Genomic DNA, 24,711 nt, shown 5'->3' with positions numbered 1-24,711 from the left:
ACTTATTATATAAAGCGAACCTACGCATTCTCCGCATTGCAAGGTCTGGTCCTTCTCCACATTGGCGAGGCATGTAAATTTTGCTCCTTCCTCGCAGCAGCCAGGTACGCACATTTTATTCCTACCTCATGGAAGATAATGTGTCTCTGGGATTGAACCCCGTGTTGCCAAAAGTTGGGTGAGGGAGAGAGGGGCCCCGATTCCACCCATACTCCCCATGAAGCCATTCAGGTCAGAATATGGACGTAAAAGTACCTCGTAACTGTTTCCGACACCAGGAAAAATGATCTCCAGGATTTAAGGAATTTCTATCTCGGACCACCAGAATACCCAGCAAACGAAGTGAGGGAAACCCTGTCCGTCAAATGATGGCGGAATTATATTTACTTGGAGCACCCAGTTCCGCCTATACATTTTTGCCTCGCGGGTTGCTGATGGGAACGCAAGAGCGCCACCTCAAGTGACCGGCGCCAGGGGACTGTACCTGGCGCCCATGCATCGGCACTCGACGCGCCTGACCCGACCGTCGCGGGTGCAGCTACAGCTGCCGTGCTCGATGCAGCCCAGTTGTTTTGCCCCGTAGGATACGGGCCAGAAAAGCAGCTCTCCGCTGTTTGACTAAGACACGCAGCTTCTCTTCAGTCTAATTGATAGTAATGCAATGATCACCGAGCATTGTTAAGCAGCGGAGCACGAACAATTTACTGAACATCAAGAATTTTGGGCGCAAGTGCTGCTATCAGTTATAGCTGTCAAAATCATTGCACGCCGTCCCAAAACACGAGGATATCGATAGTTTACCGACTTGCAATGATCCACGGCTTCTTCCAGCAAAGGTCTTGGAATGACCAGCACACCTGGACGCCATCACCCGCCAGATAAACCCGCGGGCCCATGGATGAGCGTGCGGGGCGACTCCTGGTTTGTTTTGCGCCGGGTGCAAGACACCCCTTGCTCCACATGTCCTTCGCCGCCTTTCTGCTCTGACAGACACAGGCAGTGACAAGGCATTGGCAGCGAAGCGACCCGATAGTTAGACACTCGGCAGCCTTGGCTCACAGGATACACCAGGGATGTTGCCAGTGTGAAATCATACCGTCGGCGGCCTCCTCGTCGCCGTCCTCCTCCTCATCCACGCCGTTCATCTCATCGTCCGAGTCCTCAACCTCTTCTTCGTTCTTGTCGAATCTGCACACGTGGGGTACACAGTCACGACACGCGCGATCTCCGCAATCTACGAAAGCACGCAACGCGCCAACAGGTATGACACAGACAGAGGAAAACAGCGGCTGTGATGCAATGAAACATCATTAACTACCCAAAACAAAACATCAGAACGACCCAAAAGGAAGAGAAGAATTTCTTGACATGCAGTGACATGCATGCAGTGTTGCTATATGATGACGTGTAACTTCTAAAAAGCCACTGGATCTTGTGGAAAGTTACGAAATATAAGGACATAAGTAAGTGAGAAGATAGAGATCAGATAAAACAACCTCTTGCTATTTTGCGATTAGTTCGGGTGGCCTTCTGGGTGCCTGGATGCCACATTAAGCGGGGGCGGGGTGTGGGGGAGGCGAGCACTTATGGGAGATGAGGCAAACAAGAGATGGGAAGCTCCATGGATTGGTCCAGATTCATCGACGTTGTTATATGAACAGTGAGCTCTCACGTTTAAACCTTAGTTTTTCGGCATCACTAGGGTTTTCTTGTGCTGCTACTTTCCTACCCTGCTACGGCGGTTCGCCACACTGCTGACCTGTCCAGAATACAGCATTGTTTTTCTTATAAACGTAGACTGAGCATCTCAGCAAGTCTTTGAAATCCATCGCAATTACTCGTCGGCGCCAGACCTACCCGTCCAGACCGACCAACGACGGCAGCATCTTGAACACCTCGTCGCGGTACTTCTCCAGGTTGGTGACCTCACAGTGGAAGAGGTCGAGATTCTTCAGGTTGGCAAGGTCAGCCAGCGGCTTGAGCGACTCAAGGTCCTTGATGCGGTTGCCGCTGAGGTTGAGCGACTTGAGCGCTGTGCAGCCGGCCAGCGCGTTCAAACCGCCCGAGATCCGGTTATCGCTCACCTCCAGCTGACGGGACACGTGACCACGGTAAGCACGGTAATGCTGCACGGGAGGGGCGTGTGCGCCACGGTGGTAATGCAATAACGGCAGCTGTAGTTGATGGCAATACCAGCTGAGGCCCCGTGTAAAAGCGGCCTGCACTTTCCGTTGTTCGTGATTCGTTGTTGAAAACCTGCTTTCAGGGGTCAGATTGCTGTGCTCGTTAAAGGGTAAGTTAAATTGCAGACCTTTTATTGGCACTTTTGGCCGCCTTAAGCATAAAGGAGAATGAAGGTATCCCAATGGGGGCGGTTTTTATGCAGCATTGTTGTCGCAGTTAAGCGCCACATGAGCTGGGTTCACGGCGGACGCTCGACCCCAGCATCGTAATTGTGAAAATACAGTGAGCGAATGCCTCATTATGCAAAGAACAAGAATCCTAGCGTTTGAATCCCTTTTGAATCCCTGGAGTGAGCGAATGCCTCATTATGCAAAGAACAAGAATCCTAGCGTTTGAATCCATTTTGAATCCCTTGAGTGAGCGAATGCCTCATTATGCAACGAACAAGAACCAAAAGTGGTATGGCAGCATAACCCGGACAGTTTCGGCTATAGTCCTTTCATAATCATAAGCTCAAGTCTCTGCTCCACGCCCAGTAGAACTGAGTGAGCACGTTCCAAATATGGGTTCAGCGGCATTGGCTAACGACTGGCGTCTTCAGTACTGTCATCTAACCTACGGCATTCTGTTTAGAATCTCCCATGCGTTTAGCGAATTACGTGTTCATCACCCAAAACACAGACATGTATCCAGTCAAGGAACACAAGACGGAATGGACGCGTTCGGGCGAACTAAAACGGGCACCACCTGGCTTTCGCGGGCCAGCTTCCCGATCTAGCCGGGGAGGGCCGCAGGCCGCGGGAGAACCATTCAAAACATCTTCGTCTTTAGTGCCTACCGGGACCTTCACATGACCTCCAGGGGCCTGCCGACCTTGCCAGCCCACTTCACCTTGGTGGCGGCAGTGGCATATGCCTGTTTCATGGGCACCAATGGGGCCCCACACATCTCCATTTTGAGCCTGACACCTCGGACCCCACGGGGCTACCTATGCCACCTGCGAGATCAGCCCGCCGCCGGGCCAGCGTTGGCGCGTGTGCCGACGAACGTACCTTCCTCAGCTTGGGCAGTGCAGGAAAGCCCTTGAGCGAGGTGAGACCGGCGCTGTTCAGACTGAGCACCTCCAGGTTGGAGAACTTGTCTGTCAGACCATCGATGGTTGGCGACTTGCAGTTGTCCAGGTTCAGCTCGGCCAGCTGGCGGGCAGTGTCCAATGTGTGACCGCACGATCCTCCAGTGTGCAGCAGACAAGCAGCCATATACAGATAGCATGTGCACGATGAAAACACATGCGAAGAAAATACACTCGACCCTGTTGCGTATTACAACACCGTACCTGGTTTGCATGACCTCGGATGAGGGATTCGCTCGCGTCCTGGAAGTGTTTATGTCAGACTTCCTTTCACCCAGCCCACGTAACATAAGATGTGAAGTATTATGACCAAGAAAATGGCAATGGCAATGACAGGCCACTCCACATGAGGAATTGGATGGGCAAAAAAGGAGTTGTACCTGGAATCGGAGGCGAATTTAGCTCCTACGACAAAAAACCAGGAATGTTCCACCTTTCAATTAGGCGTGAAATGTGACAGCCATCACAGAATGTTGCGATATTTTCAACCCAAGTGGCACCATAATGGATCGGGGGACCACTAAGCCCAGCATGTTCTTTACCATAAACTTACAGGTAACAATACCTCACAACAGACCCTGGGCCATGAGCTGGCGTAGTCCAACCTCTGCTCGCCCCACCTTTCCAGGCACCCCCATTCCCGGCCTCGTCCTCACAACAAACTAAAAATGCGGGTACAGGCAAGTACCGGTGTAGTTCTGGATTGATTTCGGAGTAAGTTGGGTTATGGGCTCCTCATCCAGCCTCCGCCTTCAACCAAAGTGAGCAAAAAAGCGACAACACCATCAAGCTTGATGCCTTGAACTTCGTTAAAACACAAGTAGGTCCCTTGTTGACTGCCATACTTTTTCGTCACGCTCGTGGACATGAGACTCTTTATCATTTTTTTTTTATTTCCCAGGAATATTGACGTGAGGACATTTGGAAGTTTTGCAAATTAAAGAATTTGTATATTTTCAAGCCCAATTTGAGCCAAACGACTGCGCCGAAATTAAGTAAACGTATCTAAGGCGCCTTCATCACACCCCTTGCAGTGTATTTTGACCTATAATCCATTCCTAATCACCACAAGCGGAAGAAAACATTAAATTTGTTTTGTATTCTGGCGCCACCATCCAGAAAATGCAGCGAATTTCGCGTGGAAAAACGAAGACCTACCCAATGAGGATTCCCTCGAGACGACATACAAGACATTATGTGCATAACATTGAGAAATTCCAGAGGGCTACCTACGCACGAGCCTCACAAACCCCGACCCCAGGAACAGCGGAGCGATCGGCTTTGTTTCCGTGCGACACCTATCCGCGCGAATTTAAACTAGACAAAGCTAAGAAGTTTTGCTCCCTCCAGGTGGCGGCTGTGGCAGAAGCCCTGGCGTCCCGACCTCCTGCGGGTTTCTCGGTCGCCGTCGATCGGCGACATGGGTCGCGACCGAGGAGGGCGCGGCCCGCGGCGCCAAAGACAGCGGACCAGCTGCCAGGGCCAATGTCCGCCGGGGATCAGCACGGCATCAAAGGAAGCAGCCGCCAGTAAATTCAGCGGCCATCCGAGTCGGCCTGGAACAAACGCCCTCGCTTCCAAACGCGCCGCCTCTTCCGCCAGACGAACGTGTGGGTTAGGAGTATGCCTCGGTGAAGATGGCACAGCCTAGGCAAAAACCTAACCAGGAGGCCCATGGGAAATACGAGGAGCAGGCCAGCCCCAACTAATAAGAGCGTACGCCCCACCTGGTCAGGAATCCAGGAGACTTGGACACCGGGGCGATGCAGGTTGAGGCCTCAAGGACCAGATGTTCAATCTGTCCAACTTTCAATCACTTGACATCAAACCGATAGGGACTAACGACAAAGTATTTCAACAGCATTTTCTCCAGAACGATGCAAAAGCTCTTCTTTACCCAAAGTACATTTCCAGCTCTAATGCCAAACAACGAATGCATGTCGATCTTGCACTCTTTCTCCAGCTGACCTTTTAAGAGCGCGTCGACTATTGTGACCTCGGCATAACATTTGGGCCACGTTCCCAGCATCTTACAGCACTAGTGAGTGGCTTTAGCTTTCGTCTCCCGACTGCGTGTTCTGCGCACTGCTTCACACAATTTTCGTAAAATGTCATCAGTGAGCCCAGCTCCTTAGCACATGTGACCAAAGACGAAACAAATATTTTTTAAACTTTCCGAACGACACTTATTTCCCACCGCACGCAGAGCCGACATTTTCCGCGTGTAGCGGGCGACGGCGCACCTGACGCCGCGGTAACACGGCAACGCAGACAGTGAGCTTCGCCCCACCGACTCCGCGGCCGCGACCACCAGCCTCAGCCACCGCCCGATTTCATGTCCCTGTGTTCGCGTGGTTGGCAATGAGGGAAGACCTGGCGTCCATTGCTGACGTCGCCGTGTTCTGCCGAAATCGCGCCCATGGCGCCCGCTTGAGTGTGCTGACTTGGCACCGGTAGGTCAGTCCGCTGACTCGATTGTAGCACTAAGTCGGCCCGCTGACTCGATGACATCGCTAGGTCACCACGCTGACTCGATGGCACCACTAGGTCAGTCGCTGACTCGATGGAACCGCTATATCAGCCGTCCACCAAGCTGGTGCCACAGAATTTCATTTGGCACCAAGGCGCCGAAATTCGACACGCCTAATGCCGCTGGCGTCGGCGGAACTGCAGCCGGCGCATGTCCAGTGCGCGCTGACATTTCAGGAGGTCCATCATCCAGACAGAAGACTCCAGATGACCGAGACGAAATCATCCATCAAATTGAATAGAAGTCCCAGAATCACAGGTGAAGAAAAGATGAAGAAATTCCAGATAGCACCATTGGTCAACGGGAGGCCTCAGCAGGCGCATAAGACGCCCACGCCAAAGGTAAGGAGCCTAGCGAGCCCCGATTACAAAGGTTATAGACTCCACCAAGGGTGATCTCATTACCTACACCCGGGCCCTTCTAAAAAAACGCGGGCGGAATACGAGTTTTTTTAATAGGGGATGGCAAAGGAGATCCTACGTCTGCTTCAAAGGGCTCAAGATACCCTTGCCTCGTTGGAGGTTGGTGGTGCCGCCCGTGACGCCCCGAGCCCCCCCCCCCCCCCCGAGGTGGAAACCGTGCACCATTACCTCTTCCTCAGTAAGGGGGGGGGGAAATAAACCGTAAGGCAAATTCAGTCTGGATTAAGCGCGTATGCCCATAGTAAATTTCCATAACAATAGAGAGACACTACACTCGGAACAGTCTATGTCACCTGCCAAGTCAATTAGCTTAAGATAGGCTGAAAAATTAGCATCAACCATTAACCACGCGCTCTCATTCCCTTCTTCCCATGGCAATGCAAAACTGGCTGCTGGCGTAACGTGGCGCAGCGCAGCAATGACAATAGTTGGCCACACACACGCGATCAATCTTCAGCATGCATATATCTTCCGACATCTTATGGCTCCGGTGCCCATTGCCGACAATGACCTTGTGCCGGGGCGGTACTATATTTCTGCGCGGACAAATACGCCGGCCGGTGTCGACTGCCATTGATCGCGTTCGCCGGCCCAGCCTCAGTGTTGTCGTGCCAAGGCCACGGGGGCCCTCGCGTAGGGGCTCGTTCGAGCGCACGGTCTCTGTTAAGCGCCGTCCAATCCAGTCAGAGACGTATCTCGCGCGATGTCTTATCACCTTTGACAACCGCTAGGAGTGCTGTGTCGCTGCAGAAGCGCGAACTACCCTGCCCAAGTTTAACCAAGATGGCTACCACCGCTGTCTGCCGGCCGGCTCGCGTGTGGGTACTGTGACGTCATCGCCACCGCCGCGATGGCGCTGAAGAGGTAGAAATGACAGAAGGTACCAATGTCACTGGCAGGCAGTGTTTCTGGTGGTTTAGTTGTGTGGATATTATGGCTTTGCTAATGACAATGTTAAAAATGAGCAACAACCCTGAGTTGACAATGAATAAATACCTGCCACAAGCCTTTAAGGTGTCATTTAAGATGTATTACTGGACATGAGGGTACACACCCGACAGCAAGTTGAAAAAGATGCTTTTCCAGTACCCTTCACATGGAGGTTTTTTGGATGAGTCTGAGGGACCTCCACAGCACAGCTACAACAAACTCGGGAGTGATATCTCAATTCGGAACTCGCCAGTTAGCACGGACATGCTTTCAACAAGGATTCAAATGCTGCCAGTGTCCTGAATTCTGTCCACTCACACTCTTAACACATTTTTTGTCAACATAATCTGTGTGAAAGTAACAGAATACAAATGTGCTATCAAACTGATATCATCCTTTGCTGGAACTAAAGTAATTCTATTGCCTGTAAAGTAATGTCTGCCAGTAAAACCAGGACATTTCAGAGAAGCAGCTGTGAAAAATTGCCAGAAACATCCTACCAACAACATTGCAAGGTTCTAAGGGAAAAATGGCCGACAATCCGGGATACTTAACATGCAGCATGCCATCTGCTCATGGGCAGGGATGACCATTGCTGTTGAGAAACCTAACACCTTAGTGGATGTCCCTCCTAGCTGTATGCATGAATTGGATGATAATGATGAATAACAAAGCATGCTCACAAACTGATAGCAACTGCACAGATTCAGCCTCAACGCGTACACAACATTTGAAAAACGACCGTGTGCATCAGCGCGACAATAGCGGCGCACCGCAGCAGCACATCAAATAGGAGAAAGAGTGCTAGGACTCACCTCTTCAGGCTTCCGACCTCTCAGCTCGAGTCCAATGCGCTTTTCCATTGCTTACGATGGGTCGAACCAGTCGATAACCGGTATGATGTCCTGAACACGCTTCCAATCACTCGCGGGAACGCAACGGACGACCCTGGCGCCCATCAACAAACAACGCGGTTTGCGACGCTCGCTGCCGCTGACGCAGTGGGAGTAAAATCGTTCGCGGCAGATCCCAAGCGCTACCAAACGTAGAGGACCCACGCTTCCATATGGAAGATCCCAGAGGCGGGAACATAAAACGTTTGAATTGTTCGTGATCATTGAGAAAAGCGAAAATCGATTTCACGATGCGCTGTGCGATTATACTAATCGCTGATATTCTAAAATTGTTCTTTTCAAACTTTTGCAGTTTAAAACTCACCTCGACAACAGAACAAATTATTGGCGTGTGGGATTGCCTTGGAAAGTGAAGAGGCCAGTGCCTGTTTTGTCTATGCCTTTTTTGCATCGTCACAAGGCCAGTGCTACACATGCTCAAAAATGAGGACATTGCCCCTGCCCGTCTTTTTACGACGGTTGTAGGAAGAAGTAAGTTTGAAATCGTATAGAATAGAGGTGCAGGCAAAGGGCCACGCGGGGCACGTACCCCCACCCCCACCCATCCCCACCCCCTTAGGTTCCCAGGGGTCTCTTGGGCCTCTCGAGATGACGATCAAAGACCCGGAGACCGAAGAGTCCGAAGGAAGGGCTGACTGGAGGTCGTATTGATGGGCCGCTGCCCTCAGGGCCGGGCCCTCTCGACAGTTGCGTAACCGAAGGAGCTTTCGTGGCCTTGCACCCTGGAGATGGTGGGGGCCCCACCTCTTTTTGTCAGTTTTAAAGGCCCCGGGAGCTTTAGAACTTCTGGAAATGGGCCCCTGATGCATCAAAACAGGATTTTGGGCTTTAAAAGGTCCTCCGAATTAAAAAGGGACCTTACAGCAAAGAAGACGGCCCCTCGGTTGTTAGGGCCTCCCTGCGGCGCGATTTGGCCCTCTTTGGAACAGAATCCTTGCTGCGCCACTGGCCTTCGAATCCCACTAAAGACCTCCAGTATTGGTCGGGCCCCTGAAACTGTGAGGGGCCCCTATATCGGCCAGGGACTTACAGCGCCGAACAGTAAATCCTTCGTCGGCATGGGTACCGTGGGGGCCAGGTGTGTATTTGCTTAATATGGGCATTTGTTTCAAAGGAATGCGGCGACTGTGACAGGGAGGGGCCTAGAATGTCAGAGGGCCTCTTGCATTGATAAGTGCTCTTTAACAGCAAAAATTTGAGAATAAACGATGGAAGGGTCTACATTGAGAAGGGAAGGGCTTTATGTCAGTCAGAGGCCCCAGCACCGAACCATCCCATCCTCCGTCCCATTTCGGCCCGGGGCGCGAGCATCGGAACTGGAATCCGCGTACCAGCTATGGGACCCCATGCCCAGTGAGGGATCCTTTTGCGCCGGTGATTCTTGCAGCGTCTTTGCGTCGACCGCCCTGGTCAGAAGGCCTCCCGCATCAAGGAGGGAACCAATGTATGATGTATCACTTAGAGGCCTCCGGATTGACCATGGGGTCCCGACCGCCGTGTCGCAGAATGGCAGCTGATGGTACCCCGAACTGGGACGGAAGGGCCCTATAGCCCCTAACCGAAAAGGTGCTGGGCTTCCAGCGTTTTAACCCACGGTCTCCGTGATCGGGAAAGGTAACGATAAAAGCAAGATGAGGTTTCTAAGCGCGCTGAAAGCTTTGGGAGCAAAAACATTGATGTCATGAGTTGCAGTGCCCGTCGAAACGCGAGATGTTGTCACCGCACCGGACACCAGGCGGTGGTCATGAGACAACGACCATGCGTTGGGAAATGCTGTTTCTGCAAGTCTTCAAAAATCATGGGTTCTATTCAGAGATGAGACTGGGCGCACAGCTCACCTTTTTAATTTGGAAGTTGGTCCTCTGGAAGGATTAGTTAGCAGTTCCAGCAACACAAAGAAAGGAGACCCCACCATGATTTCGTGGTGCTGTAAATACTAATCCGCTCCGAGAATCCATCTGAAAAGTATACAGTGAAGCGATCGAAGGTGCGGCTTTCCGACATGTGGCTATTTTCGCCCCGCCCGTCGCTCCCCGGCATGCGGCCGGTATCCATTCATACGCGTTCGGTCTCGAAACATGATATTGCTGATGTACAGAAAATAATCCGTAGTATGGCTTCTCGGGCGTGGGGCTTCCGCACAAACATCATGAAATAAAAAACCATCAAACATTAGCGAATTGCGGATAGCTCTTTTTAGATTTCGTCAAGATCTGAAAACCTTGGGTCCAGAATTCGTTGAACATAGTAGCACCAAGCAAAGGTCAATAACTGGGGCGTCTTGTGTGACCGACACGCAGATATCTCCCGTATTATCTCCTATATATCTATCTCCCCTGGTGATACACTCCTCAAACGTCTTGGCTGTGTGCCACACGAAGCACGGCAAGCCATTCGAGATTTCACGTACGCTGAAGATTGACCTTTTGAATCGTTGTGACATCAGTCCGGTATTGCGTTGCTGTGTCTGGGACGACCACGGAACATGTGACATCATAATTCAAAAATGCACCTTCAGCGCCCAAGTCTCATCACGCAAACATCGGACCACATATATGGTTAGATATATGTATATATATATAGACATATGTATATATATATATATATATATATTTACATAGGCGCGATGTATGGGGTCCGCACTGAAGTTGGCCTGGGCAGTCCGCTGACCGGCTGCGTGACAATACCACTCTGGCTGCCTCACGTCAGGTGAATATCGCATCAGAACTTGAGGCGCGCTCCTTACTAGCATCATGTAGTCGTGATATCCACTCCTGAAACGCCAGACGTGGAAATATGTTCCATCCACCGAAAATGTTTTCGGAATCCGCTTCGTGTTGAAGGCAGCGGCGTCATATAATGCGCTACTGGTTGAATACATGTGTCTCCCACCTAAAGCTATTTTACTCTCCTAGCCGCGACCCGCCCCGTACAACATTCAAGCGGCACCTGCTTAACAGCAGGCAGCTTCAATGATGACCTGTCTGGATCACCTGACGCTTGGCATTGTCAGTTTGGCACAATGTATTTGGCACAATGCAATTCGGTGGATGCTATTTGTAGATCTAATTGTGATTTTTGTGTGGCCCGCCAAGCTGGTCTTCTTAGCTTTTATTTTGTATATAAACCTGAGTGACGAAGGAAAGCAATAGCTATTTTGGCAAAGTGTGTTTGTGATATGCGCAAAAAATATGATTAAATAAATGAATCGTTGGAGGGCAGAGGCTGATTGCCAAGCACGTATTCGCATGCCAACGTATCACGTCAGGGTACTCCTATATTAAACTAAAATGTCTACATAATTTTTGTCACATCTGATGTTTGTCATAGCTGGTGTTTGTCCCGAGCACGTTTATCGGATGGATATTCAGTGATCAAAATAGGTCATAGCGCCTAATCTGGTGTGCCCGATAACGTCACTGACACCGATGAAATACGAACGCTCGCATACTTCCGCCTTGCGAAAGGCATGCATAATCAGCTGAATGATTTCTAATCGGCACAGTTTTGTCTCAGGTTACTACATACTGCATAAGCTCAACAACGTTGCTCTAACCATTGCTCAAGACGACGCTTGTGTGCTCAGTCCTGGACGAAAAGTACGGATGTTTAGCAGTTCTAATGCCGTGAGATCCCGGTGTTTTACGCTATCGCTAAAATGTAATAGTACATCACTTCCACTGCCGCGAGTCAGTCTAACATGTGATCCCCCAGTGGTCTGAACGCTCTTCGCAAATGTACGTCATTTATAATATTTAAGTAAGGTGTTCATTTATAGTATTTTAATAAAGTGTCCATTTAACTGGTCACGAATGCTGTTTTGTTTCTCCGTCATACAACAGGAAGCGTAGCGTCCCTAAAAGCAGCAACAAAGCAAAATACTGCGTTCGTGGCTAGTTTAGACACCACTTCGTAGACGCATATATACCGAAGACGCACACAACACCATCCCTGGTACTGTGTCCCACATGGTAAACCGACACGCGACAGTGGAGCATAGGGATAGTTCGGGACGTCCGAGCAAAGGTCGCTGATAGCCCACCAGCTACGGCTAGAACCCACGGCGGGTAAATACAGTGCCTGAGACAAGCTCGTTGTTGCCTCCTTTATCAATGTGAGTTTTACTTTTAGCTACGAATGTGGAACTCAGGAGTATAATGGGTTTCGCATCATACTTACTTACGTCGTCCAAGCAATGGCTATTATTAAAAAATCGTTTTTGGTTTCGATGTGCATGTAGTCGCGGCATGGTTGTCGCTCACGCTCAATATTTCATTTCATGGTTGAAGCTTTCTCTTCATGGTCTAATGATTCCGCAAATTTCAAAACTCTCGCCAAGTTTAATGTCACCACACGCCTCAATGTATGGCGACCTGCTGATGACTGAGCGCGTCTTTTTATTCTATGCTCAGCCCAAAAGCATAACAAACTCAGCCAACCTGTTATCCACACAAGTTGCGTGGATAACAGGCTCGGAATTGGCGGAGGCTGCGGTGCACTGTCAGTGGTTTCCTGGGGGAGGGGGGGGGGAGCTCCGGTGGACCTCCCAGCCCAAGTCAGCCGTGTTGTCTGACGCTGCACTGCTGGGATCGCGGCACGGCCGTCAACGTGCCGGTCGGCGGGTATTGACGCGCGTGAGAGAGTGGGCCGCACGGCGTCACCCTCCGCTACACAGACACACTGGACACACACTGCTGCGCCGTAAGCGTCTGCGGCGGCGCCAGAGCTACCACAGTGCCAGAGCTGCTGCACCGCCAGAGCTGCCGCAGTGCGAGAGCTGCCGCAGTGCGAGAGCTGCTGCACCGCCAGAGCTGCCACAGTGCCAGAGCTGCTGCACTGCCAGAGCTGCCGCAGTGCCGGAACTGCTGTGCCTGCAATGCGCGAGGTATTTCATGTCATGGCTGCCTTACTTGCAAAGACAGAGATGCTAAGGTGCTGAAGCTACTGCAGCGCCTGGGCGGCCACCAGCCGGGGAGCACATCCTCGGCTGTAAAGACGAGTCAGTCAGTCGGCTTGTCCTTACCAGCTGTGTGAGACTGACCCAGTAAAGGCCCAGCGATCAGTCGCTCCGCCTGCCGAGCGTGTGAGGATAAGTGTCTGCCCGCTGGCGGCTCATCTGGCTGTCGGGTGACGTCAGTACCACGAGCTGTTCCGGCCATTCAGTCTACCACGTGCCGAAGTGACATCCACTCACGTCGGCGCGGTTGCCTGTGCTGGTCGGTCGGTCAGCCGGTCGGTCGGTTGGTGAAAGGCTCGTCTGCGCAACCAGTCTGTCTTAAGAGATGTCCCAACCTGACATCAAAATAATTTTCAGATATATAGTTTCATATGTATGATGTATGATCCTTCAAGTTGTCTTTTCAGAGCCTTCTTACGATTTACGCCACAATATACTTAGTGTGTAGTTGAACGGTGAGAAGACTGTCAACCGCACTAGTTTTAACCATTTCAACAGCATTAGGCTGAACACTTCTCCAACATTTCTTATGCACACCGACGGACACCATTCAAAGCATTTCAGCATACTTGGCTCGTTAATGAAATTTGAATTGTCAGCACAGAAAATTTTAGGATGCGACAAAATATACCTGACGTTTAATAACAAGTGATTGCTTGACATCTGGACAAGTTTTACTGTTTCCTACCGCAACAGGTTCTTTGGTAGAATATTGATTTTACTACCGATTTTACTACCCTTACCGACCTGGAGTGTAAGGAAAATGTTACGCGCGAAGTAAAAACAGAGAAGAAACCCTAGGAATGTTGTGGATATCGGCTGCCAAGTTCGACGTTGACCAAACAGCAAGTCAACGTGCCAGTTGCTGGATTTATGTAAAAGCAGTGATAAACGAAGTCATCCACAAGAAACCACTTTTTGACCATGTGGGTTTGATAAAAAAAGCATTTCAGCACCCTATATGCTGTGGTGCAGCATGTGGATGAGGCATGAAACTTGAAAGGGAATTGATTGGTCAGAGCCTCTAAAAATTGGGAAACGCATGAAGGAAAATGCTGTGAAAGCCGCACACGCACAGGAAAAAGTTAATGCATCCCAAAGGGTTGCTGCTTCGAATGCAGTGAAAGCAACAAGTTAAAAGGCGTCAGAGGGCGCTGCAAATAGTTAACAATCCAGACAAGGCCCAGAAACTAGGGTTCGCCGTCCTTGCTGGGGTGCCTTATCGCCACCAGTGCGACGGATCTGATCATGGACGGCGAAGCATACTTCACGTATTGCGGCAGAGATATGTCCTGCAATGGAGGTTCTGATGTTGGCCTGATGGTGACGCTCCAAACTATGCAAAGCTCAAGTCACAAGGGAAGTTTCCAAGGATGGGGATCATATGGATAGCTATCAGCTTCCGTGACGAAATCTCTAATCCAGCTTTTTGCACGAACACGACGACCGGTAACGGTGAGATGTGCCGAGGAAAGGGCGTCAACGCGAAGATGTTTTCAAAGACTAAATGTGCATCCTCGCTTAACTTGGTGACGGGTCATCCAGCTGGTGTAAAAAGTGCTCTTCCCGAAGAGCTGACCACACCAAACATGCTGAAGGTTGAGGATGATCCTAATACGTTGCAAGTACATCCTTTTAAGGACATGGATGATGTATGATGGCCGCATCGGGTCAACAGCTAGTTACCGGCATCCGACAGACCATCAGATCCATGGACCCGGAGGTCCCCCCCCCCCCCAAACTGACGCTGCACCTCCCTGCACGGGTGCGCCAAGCTGACCGTCATGGTGTGCTGTCTGCTGTTCACTGGAAACATGGTTACATGGTTTGTAGTTTCAGACATGGTTCCAGCTTCAAAATCATGCTCTCATGGCGTTTTTCTCTCATTCTACATTCTGTACTAATGTCAACTATGTACATATTCAAAGCAATTACGCATTGGGGTTACCCATTATCCGTGTACCTAAACAATCGCACAGACGATAGGCCGAAACGACTTTATAAGCAACCTCAAGGCCCGTAAGGCCCCACTTGGATATTCCTTTGATTCTGATTCCGTGCCCCTTCGAATCCAAGATCTTTGGCGTGAAACATCTGTGCCTTCTAGCTGCGCCCTCAAGTTTCCTGTTTCTACCGTTTTGGGAATGCCTCCTGTGCCGTCCAGTCAGTCAGTATATCCGAAGTGTGCGTATGACAGTGTCCATAGACTTGCTCGTGGTTTAATGATTCATGTAATTTTCTTCTCACGTATTTTTGGCTAAACCTTGATGCAGAGACCGTTTAAAACGCGCGCTCGGGTGAGGGTCAATTGAATCCTTCGAAGGTTGTTCCGGACTAAACTGTGAACGGCGTGGCGTAGCCGCGCCAAATTTTGACCCGCTGTAGGCCGTTAAAAAGCTGATCTTTTCTTTAAGAAAATCAAAAGTACCTTGCACGGTCGCTGACCTATCGTGGGTCAAAATCAGGCCATGGGTGTCAGTCAAGGCGATTCGTAGGGAATCGTTCAATCTGATGTGACGACGGAGTTTTAGAAGAAGCCATACTTGGGATAGTTTCTTAGGCGATTAGTGAACGGAATTTAGGATTACGACCAATTTCATCGACCTTAGGTCAGGTATGAAGGCCACCCTAAGGTCAAAGCTAAATCGCTTTTTACTGAAGAGCCTGCTTTGTCCGATAGTTTTTGACATACACTTTTGATTTCTTTATCAGGGGGACGTCAGCAGATATCTTCTTCGACTTTCATGAAACCCAGAAGAGGGCGCTGACTTAACACGACCCAAACCAACCTCTCAAGGAATTCAAAGAGATCTTTCAGCCAGCAAGGACCATCCGTCGTGTCAATTCCTTGCTGTTTATTTAAATTCAAATATAAAAATAATTCCGAACGGTTTTAGGTCATCTTGAACTTCGGGGTAGACTTCGAAGGTATTTTACCTAAATAAATACCAGTGGTATTTTTGTTTAGAAGCGGCATCTACCCAGCCAGCAATTTCTCGGGGCCTGGACTGGACAGGTTTTTATAGCGGGGCAGCCCAGCTTGGGTACTGTCACGAGCCAGTCTCTTGTATAAAATGGATTAAGATGCGGTACTGGTCTGGTAAAACCGAGCTTGTGCAGAGCTGGGCATGAACACACTTTCTCCGCGAATGCCGTTGCAGAACGTGAGTAGGATCTGGCTTGGCTCGGGCCGGTTGCCCACTCGCAGTTGAATTTTGGTGCAGCATTTTCCAGGGACTATAGCACGGTTGCATTCGTGCGAGCGATGGTGAGTATTGTGGGTGTCGTGTGCGGCTTTTAATTATATGAGCTGTGAAATCAAATCAGAGTACAAACGTTCAGGCAGACTGTTCGTTAGGACACCATTGGCAACATGTGGCAAGACCGGGTGACTTCAGACATAACATTTGAGCCGTAGATCCAAAATCATCGGGTTTGCGCTATCAGCTCCACCAACGATTTCTTTACAAGAACTTATCGAATTGCCTACATTACTCACTGGCGATCAGGACTTTAAAGGCCACTTGGCCTGTGAATGCCGGTCTTTTTCAGGCCCTACTCAGCCAACCGAACAACCTCACTTTAACGATGTGGTCCGTGTGATCTGTCGGAAATGTTGTCAGCCCAATGCGACTTGAGGCTAGTTTTAAACTGTTCAACTGTGGATAACAATAATATTGGCGGGGGAAGAGCGTTCCATTCAATTAAGACCTAGGAGTTGAATGAGTTCCGAAGGAAGAAGGTCCTGGCGTGAGGGCTTCTCAGCTTCCATTGGTGGCCTCTTGTCATTTCCGAGTCGTGTCTTGTCAGGAACTCGCGCGCCGGCAAAGACATGTCTCCGTGAAACATCTGAAACGTTGCATCCACATCTACCCAGCGACGTCGGTAGTACAGCGAACGTCGGTCGTGGTAGGTTCAGTTGGAGAAGCCTGAGCCTCCCAGGGTGACTTCATCGCCCGAGGGCGACGGATGCACCCGTGTCGAGTATTCCTAGTATGAATTTGGTGTGAGAGATTCTGATGTCGGAGTCTGAGAGAGTCTGGGTGAGAGTCTGGGCCGCTCCAGATGTGGCCTTATTTCACGGACGAGACGCGTAGCTCGTCACTGGACCCTCTCCAGCCGCTCCTGATCCAGCTTGCCGAATGGACCCCGGGAGATGACGTTACATTCTCGAATAGTTGCACCAGACGGGCATACGGTGTTCTTGATTCAGTGGCCGCATGAAAACGCCAATGTTGGCGAATGACGGTCTCACGACTGTCGACGTCTGGTTGGCCTTAAAAACCACCTCCGCCACCTGCACGGGGAACATGAGTGTGCATGAGCCTCCACGAAAATTCTAAGATACTTTTCAGTGTGTACGGCTGCGATTTCGGTGCCTCTCAGGAAGAAGGTCAGTCGCGGGCTGCAAGTGCTGATGCGCGTTAATTGACACAAAGATGCGTTGACTAGGAACAATCGTACTCCTCTGACCGTTTGGCTAGGTCATTGAGGTCAGCCTGGAGAGGAAATGGGGCCGGGACCTCGGTGCACGACAATATACCTTAGAAACATCCGCGAACATATTTATCACGCTCGCACTTCTGTTAAATCTTCAACAAAACCATGAACGTGGTTGATCCCAGCACCAATCAGTGAGGGGTACCGTTGGCGACATCGGTCCAGTCAGACTTCGAGCCATGGACCCGCACTCTCTGCTTTCGGTTGGAAGAAGACTTTAACTTTACAACCTTTGCTGCAACGGTAGAGGGGTGCAGGATGCTGCAGTCCATTCATCGTCCGGACTTAAGTGTTCTGCATTGAAAGATCTACCAGCTTGCCCAGACTGGCAAAGCATATGACCGAGTTGACTCCGCAAAGAAAGATCAGCCCGCTTCACACTAACATTGTAGAACGAGTGCCTAATTTGGTACCAAACCTGAAACGCACAAAATCCGGGATCAACAGGAGCGAAGTCAATCATTAAGCGTCAGGCCTATCAAAATAGACTGTAAATGTTTCTCTGAAAGCGGTACAAAAGTCAACATACAATGTCACTGTGAGAGTAAATGTTACTATGAAAGCGATGCAAAAGTTGACATACAATGTTACTGTGAGCACCGCCGTTGCAACGGTACATTACTGGATGCTATACATAAGCGGTCTGCTGTCTGGCGTGGCGTGTCGGGTGACGAAGCGCCGATGGGGGCTTTACCAGACATGCGTCCCGGCCGGGAACTGTCCCTAAGATGGCATTACATCCGGCTGAGCGTCAATGTTCTGTAGCGGCGGCGGAAGGCAAGGAGCAACGGGCGTGTCTGTGCGTCTCGTTGTTTTTCATGCACAATGGCGTGTTATTTTAATTTCGGAAGCGCCTGGTTAAATCCATCATTTATTTTTGGAGAACACAACGTGCATATATCTTGCAGTGCGGTAATTTCCCGGTGCACATGGATAAGCAGACTCTTGTTTGTAGTAATCAGACATCTCCGACCACGAAGGCGAAATCTGCCTCCGGGCATTTTAACTACACGCGAAACAGCTTTGTCCGGCATTGCGGTGAATAATATCGGTTCCATCCATGGCCGTTTGTTGACGGATACGTCCCTCAAAAATATCAAAGTGATATAACAACACATTGCAGACGATTCTTTGCGACACAACTGTTTCGCACGCGTAATTAAATGTGTTGACCTTGTTTTATTTTGCTCGCTGTCTTTGTGGTGGCCACCCAGTATGAGAAAGGACACCGATTTTTTCCTTTATTTGTGGTGGCATTGTGAATTCAACTGATTTCTCATGTCGGTGCTTGATAGAGCTTCTAGCCCGTGCTTTCTCAGTCGATTACTCAACACATGTTGCCCCTGAGTTGGGTTAGGGTGACCCCACCAGTTTATTGCGAAGGACCAAGGGAAAGAAAAAAAACAGTGCTGGGGTTAGCTCAGAAGGGCAGTCACTCACCGAACAGACATCCCTTACCACAGCTGTTGATTTGTCCTTTTTCAGCGACTTTTGAGAAGAACCCGGCCAGCTATAACGGCAGCCGTACAACACATCGACTCTTCCGTCTCCAAATAAATCCAAGAGTCACGGCAACGGGTGGGGGCAGGGGGGGGGGGGGGGGGCTCGTCCGTGTGACGGGGCTGCATGGCACCTCTCCATTGACATCAGATCGTACTGCAAACCCTTTGGCGAATGGGTCTCTGCTGCGTCAAGAGAGCTGGCGTTAACCGAGCTGTACGGCTTTTAATAACCAGCTTAGCTGCGGACTAAGTTTGATCCTGTGGTCCATCGTTCATCATAAAAACTCAAATACAGAATGGCATTTTACAGCGCGACGTTTACGTACGGAACTCGATTTCTATTGAACATCATTGTACCAGCATTTCTCGCTCAATCCACAGTCAGCTTGTCCTCAATCCCATATGTCAGCTGGAATTGATCTTGGTATAAGAGTGCGACCTTGAGACTTGAAACCGTGTGTCGTAATCGTTGGCCAGTGGCAGGCCATCAGTCATGCCACCATTAACGACCTTGCGTTGTCTACTTTTCAGAGCGCGAGTATATTTGAAAGCTACCTGAGCCTCGCTAACCTGAAATTCGTTTAATCGGAGTAGTTGATGGAATCTTAAAGACATGTATTCCGCAACGTATAAAAGAAAGTTATATATTGGCCTAGATTAGACGCCACGAACCCTTGATTGCGGTGCGGTACGAATTCTGGACGTGGAGGGGGGTGAGCGTGAAAATAGGAGTACTACAGATGGCTAGGACATTTCTAATGTGGCCAGAATTGTGCCGCTATGAATTTTGCGCCTTTGGAGGTCCCATTTATTAGAAAACGGTAGTTGGAAACCAGGTAAGAAATCCAGCCAGGTCACTGTGAACCCCAGCAATCGATGCCTTTGTTAGCAAATGCAGCCCCAAATGCACATGGTCGTTGTTCGGAAACGGGTATTTTCGAATATTTTCGGAATGGGAAAGCAACATGCCAGGTTTATTCTAAAAAATGCACTGAAAATGACTGGTCAAGCTCATGCAATACAATCTGATCTTGGTAAAAAGCGGGGTACTTCCACAGTTGACACATTAAACATCTTTTCCAGCATTCTATGCCCCTTTCGGATTGTAAAGAACATGATTTGGGGGGGATGGGGGTAGAACCGTTTTCTAATAATGTTTATGGCAAGATGAATGTTCAAACTGAAACAGCATAGTGCCATATGGTAATTTCTCACTTTAAATGACCCGTGCTTGGAGCCAAAATCTTGAATAAGTCAACCATTGTGGGGCGTGGGGTGCACCGTGCACTTTAGGCCTGAGCCAGGTTAAGCCCCACCTGGGCAGCCCGGCTTGGCATAGCCAGGGCCCAGCTGGTGCCATGTCAGAAACCATCTCGCGCCTTGTCGGGCCCATCCTGTCCGCTGCTCTGCTGCGCAGGTTTCCTGCTGGGACCCTCCCTGACAAGGGCTTGTGCCCAGCTGATGTACAGCGCCTCTGGCAGATGGGGCCAGACAGAGTCCCAGCTGGAGCTCAGCGCCTGCCCAGACCACGCTGATATCCCAGGCAGGGTCCCAGCTGGAGCCTAGCGCCCGCCCAGGCCACGCCGATATCCCAGGCATGGTCCCAGCTGGAGCTCAGCGCCTGCCCATTTCTGACACCAATCGGGAGTCTGACCTTGTTTAGGCTGGAGGTTGTGACCTAGAGATCTCAAAATATGACAGAGGCGTGTTTGCGTATTCACCGGCCCTGTGAATTTGGTGCATCCAATTCCCTTAAGTTTTGAGATATTCTGGGGGAGAAGCAAATGGTCCTTCCCAACCACCCGAGAGGGCCGTATTCAACTGGCCACCCGTGCGCGTGCTAAGACAAAAATACGTGGGGTTAAAATGTACTGAACCTGTATGCCAAAGGCGTGTCTGGGAGGATGCGTGCATAGCGCCCCAAGTGCGGATCGAGGATTCTGCACGATCCTCTGGCAAAGAGATCCGGATCCTGGACCCTGGGCTTCGGTTTTGGAAGCTACGTGCATGCTCTCTGCTTGGTCCTTGATCCGTGACTCCAACAGTGTATTTCCCCGCCTTGGGTCACGTTTTGCCAGCATCCACGATCGCACCGCCACCTGAGAAACGTCCCTCTGGTGGCGCCATCTGTGCGAGTATCCGACAGTTCAGGGGAGCCTTCAGACCCGGCTAGTAAACATTGCAAGAACTGACAACGTCTTCACAGCTTATACCGCCTGCCTTGCACGTTCGACTTTTGCATCCTCTGTACCAGTTGGCTTTTGTTCTGGAGAGGTGACCATCACCTTCCAGGCGCATTACGGTTTAAAACTGGCAATGCATCGGCCGCATTAGTTGTCCACGTGCAAACAAAATCATCCCGAGCTGCAGCGAGTGGATCTGGCTGTGCATAACCATCGGGGTATCTACCAGTGCTGGTGTCGGCAGTGCCGGCAGATGCTCCGATACTCTGTCCTGAAAGCCACCGCGGTGGGGTGGCGCCAGGCGTCGTCACCAGCACGTGGCCTGCCGCATCACGGAGAGCGGTCGGCGCCGACCGCCGACCCCAGACCCGGACTAGGAATGGGCGGTCATGACGGAGGCGCCGTGATCGGGCGTGATCGCTACAGCGCGCCTACGGGCAGGCCCCCAGTACTGTGCTACGATGCAGCACTGCAAGCCCTCCCAAGTGGCCCAGGCTAATGTCTTCCAATTTGAAACTGGCGGTCTGCGCACTGTATGTCCCTGACTAGACAAAAAATCCCACCGCAAATCTTAGCGTTGCCAAATCCGTACCCACTGGGTGTCAGTGCATGAACGAAATCGTTGAAGTGACCGTATTGTGATAATGTGGACAAGAACCCATGTCGTGCGCATTATTTGGTACCTTTTGTAACATATCACCGCGACGAGTCCACTGCGTTTTTAAACGATGGGCGGCGCGCGACTGCTTGTAACAAAGCAATATGCAAGATTTAGCAATCAGCAAGAAGTGCCGTTTCAGATCGGTTCTCGTCCCCTGGCCGGCGCATGCAAAACTCGGCCACCCCTGGTTGCTTCTTGCGTGAGTTTCACCTGTCCACTTTGCAATCCGTTTACAGGCTTGCGCTGAGTTCTGAAGCGCACTCGTGGTGATGTGCTACGCACACGAACTTCATGTAAGTTCCATATAGAACTACAAGCTTTTGATAATACGTGCATTTTGGACCTCTGTGGGTCGCGAACATATTCCAGCTTCGGTACGCATGCATAGAAGCATCCACACTCTTAAATATAATCGAACACACCAACCCTAACAGGGTGTACCAAGCCACCGTGCGCACTAAAATGTTAGAAAGCAATTAAAACGGCACGCCGGCCTACATAAAGCTTCACCGCCCGTAGAGCGGGCCACCACGATTGCCATCACATATCCCAATGCCTCGGACTTAAACAAACCATAACATGCACCACTTACAATAAACGAGCCAGGCTTATCGTAAGTGACAGCGAAAACCTGTTATGTGCAACCTACTCGGTAGTGCTGATAAGACAAAGAATTTAGACGGGGCTAGACACGGGGTCAAATGCTTCGCTGTCTCAATGACCTAGACGGAAATTTTTCGAGCCGTCATGGTGTCGAAGCGCACGCTGCCGCTCTCAGAGGACCCCTGCTGAGTCAGGCTGACTACAACGGCTAACATCGTCTCCCTATCGGAGCAGAGCTGGGAGGGGGCAGCCGCGTGCAACCGCTCCCCCTCACCGCCCAGACCAGCCGGTGCGGCGACGTCGGCACTTAACGGCTCTCGGGTCTGTCTCGACGCAAGCCATGCCAGTTCTAATCGAAGCACGTCCTTCCGGCCTTCGCCCTAGCCGATATCCACAATGTCGTCCGTGTCGTTACACGCCTCGACCAGCACAAGACCTTACGGCGGTCTTCATGAGCGCTTTGGCCGACAGAAACGCATGGAATACACATTTACCAGCCGGCCACTCACGCCGCCCACACACGCAAAAGGGATTCATAATGTGAACACAGCGTCGGGACCACCCCAACAGCTGGCGCGAGCGGCTCACTTCCACCCGGGCTGCGGCTCTGGCTCCGCCCGGCGTCCCCAGCTGGTCGGAGAGCCACAGCCAGCGCCACCGCCCGCCTAGCCGAACACCTCCTGCGAGGCGTACACCATGTAGAGGAACCCGTCGTCGTCGCGCTCCTGGCTGTAGACGTCGGCGATCGTGGCCGAGACGAGCGGCATGGCTCGCTGGTTCACCAGCAGGAAGAACGCCTGGTTCGGGTGCAGGCTCAGTCGGCGCCTGCGGCAGACACCGAGACGGACTACTCAGCTGCAGTGAGAGGATCCTACAGACAGGTTCCCCGTCCGGCTCCAAACGGGGCTCACAAGGTAGGCTGCGATAGCCTTTCGACTGGGAAGCCTAGTGACAGAGTGGCCAAAAACACAGGTCAGCTGGAGACCCTAACAACAGACAGGCCCCACAACACAGGTCGGATGGGAAGTCCTGTATCTGAAGGACCGTACAACACAGGTCAGCTGGGAAATCCGGTGTCCGATAGGCCCCACACCTGAAGGACCGTACAACACAGGTCAGCTGGGAAATCCGGTGTCCGATAGGCCCCACACCTGAAGGACCGTACAACACAGGTCAGCTGGGAAATCCGGTGTCCGATAGGCCCCACAGCACAGGTCAGCTGGGGAGGCCAGTACCAGATAGCTCCCACAACAAAGGTCAGCTGGAGCCTGGGCTGGAGAGGCAAGCAGTCCACAAGCTCCTCGACACCAGTCAACACCGGTCCATCAGAGATGAGAAGAACCCACAGGCTGACCCCACAACACGGGTTGAGCGGAGCACCCTGCTGGTGCTCCCTGCGGGCTATGTTGTCTCATCACGGGCCTGTCATGGCATGTCATGGGTTAATGGCTTTACGAAGCACTCAGCTGCTGAGGCTATATGGCGTCGCCTGCCTCTCACCCTGGCAGTATGGCAGGCACCGCGGGGAATCGAACCCCATACCTCTGGTTTCACAGACGCGCGTTCGTGAACTCAGATGCGCTAACCATTACACTACCGGCACCCCTTCCCCATCTCCTCTCTCATCACGGACCAGCATCACTACTATTATAAGGCAGAGCAGAGTTATCAGGGTAGAACTGCCTGATGCTAGCACTGGCAGGCTTCGCATCTGAAGCCCGCACGAAGCCCAGGCTTCGCGTTTCAGAACTAGTTTGTAAGATTGCGCACAAAAAAAGAAAATACAACTACAGTTCCACACCCATGAACCATGTTGCATTCAGCACTAACATCAAACGCGATGCCGTGTAGAAAGGTGGCGCACGCGTTCGTCAATAGCTTCGAAACAAAATTTGTCGCAGAACACTTGCCTTAATCGCTTCCAAATCGTTCACTTATCTGCATGCACAAACGGTGCATGCATCATGCATCATGCGTCGTTTAACACAAGCATAAATCGCAACAGTAATTTGTTCGCGTCTTGTGTTCAGATTGGTCCAGCTACTGAGATTGCAAGCTGGGATAAGACGAGGGGATCTGCGGCCCTCAGAAACGATGGTGTTTCAACTGGCCTGCGTTACACAAACCCCGCTGTAGAATCCAGCGCAATATTCAACAACAGAAGGCAGCTACGGGCAGCAGCAACTGACAACA

The 24,711-nt window shown here is 51.0% G+C and overlaps 1 protein-coding gene across 1 annotated transcript; it reads right to left on the bottom strand.

Annotated features, from left to right (window-relative positions):
* Positions 1-1,040: 1,040 nt before the first annotated feature.
* Positions 1,041-8,186, bottom strand: LOC119098562 (acidic leucine-rich nuclear phosphoprotein 32 family member A). The gene is made up of 4 exons (XM_037221527.1): positions 8,014-8,186; positions 3,237-3,380; positions 1,858-2,090; positions 1,041-1,188 (listed from the first exon to the last, which is right to left on the bottom strand). The coding sequence occupies exons 1-4, from the start codon at positions 8,059-8,061 to the stop codon at positions 1,056-1,058; spliced, it is 558 nt and encodes a 185-aa protein (XP_037077422.1). The 5' UTR covers positions 8,062-8,186; the 3' UTR covers positions 1,041-1,055.
* Positions 8,187-24,711: the final 16,525 nt, after the last annotated feature.

This window comes from Pollicipes pollicipes, unplaced genomic scaffold (genome assembly GCF_011947565.3).
Source record: "Pollicipes pollicipes isolate AB1234 unplaced genomic scaffold, Ppol_2.1 Scaffold_4740;HRSCAF=5597_pilon_pilon_pilon, whole genome shotgun sequence".
Lineage (NCBI taxonomy): Eukaryota > Metazoa > Arthropoda > Thecostraca > Pollicipedomorpha > Pollicipedidae > Pollicipes > Pollicipes pollicipes.
Note: the sequence above shows the minus strand (reverse complement) of the source record. Positions and strands in the feature narration are given on the sequence as shown.

Excerpts from the sequence above, each read along its gene's own strand:
- LOC119098562 (XM_037221527.1), bottom strand. The coding sequence starts at position 8,061 with ATGGAAAAGCGCATTGGACTCGAGCTGAGAGGTCGGAAGCCTGAAGAG. Across the intron at positions 3,381-8,013 it reads GAGGTCGGAAGCCTGAAGAG|CTGGCCGAGCTGAACCTGGA; the intron begins GTGAGTCCTAGC and ends ACTGCCCGCCAG. Across the intron at positions 1,189-1,857 it reads TCGTTGGTCGGTCTGGACGG|ATTCGACAAGAACGAAGAAG; the intron begins GTAGGTCTGGCG and ends CCACGTGTGCAG.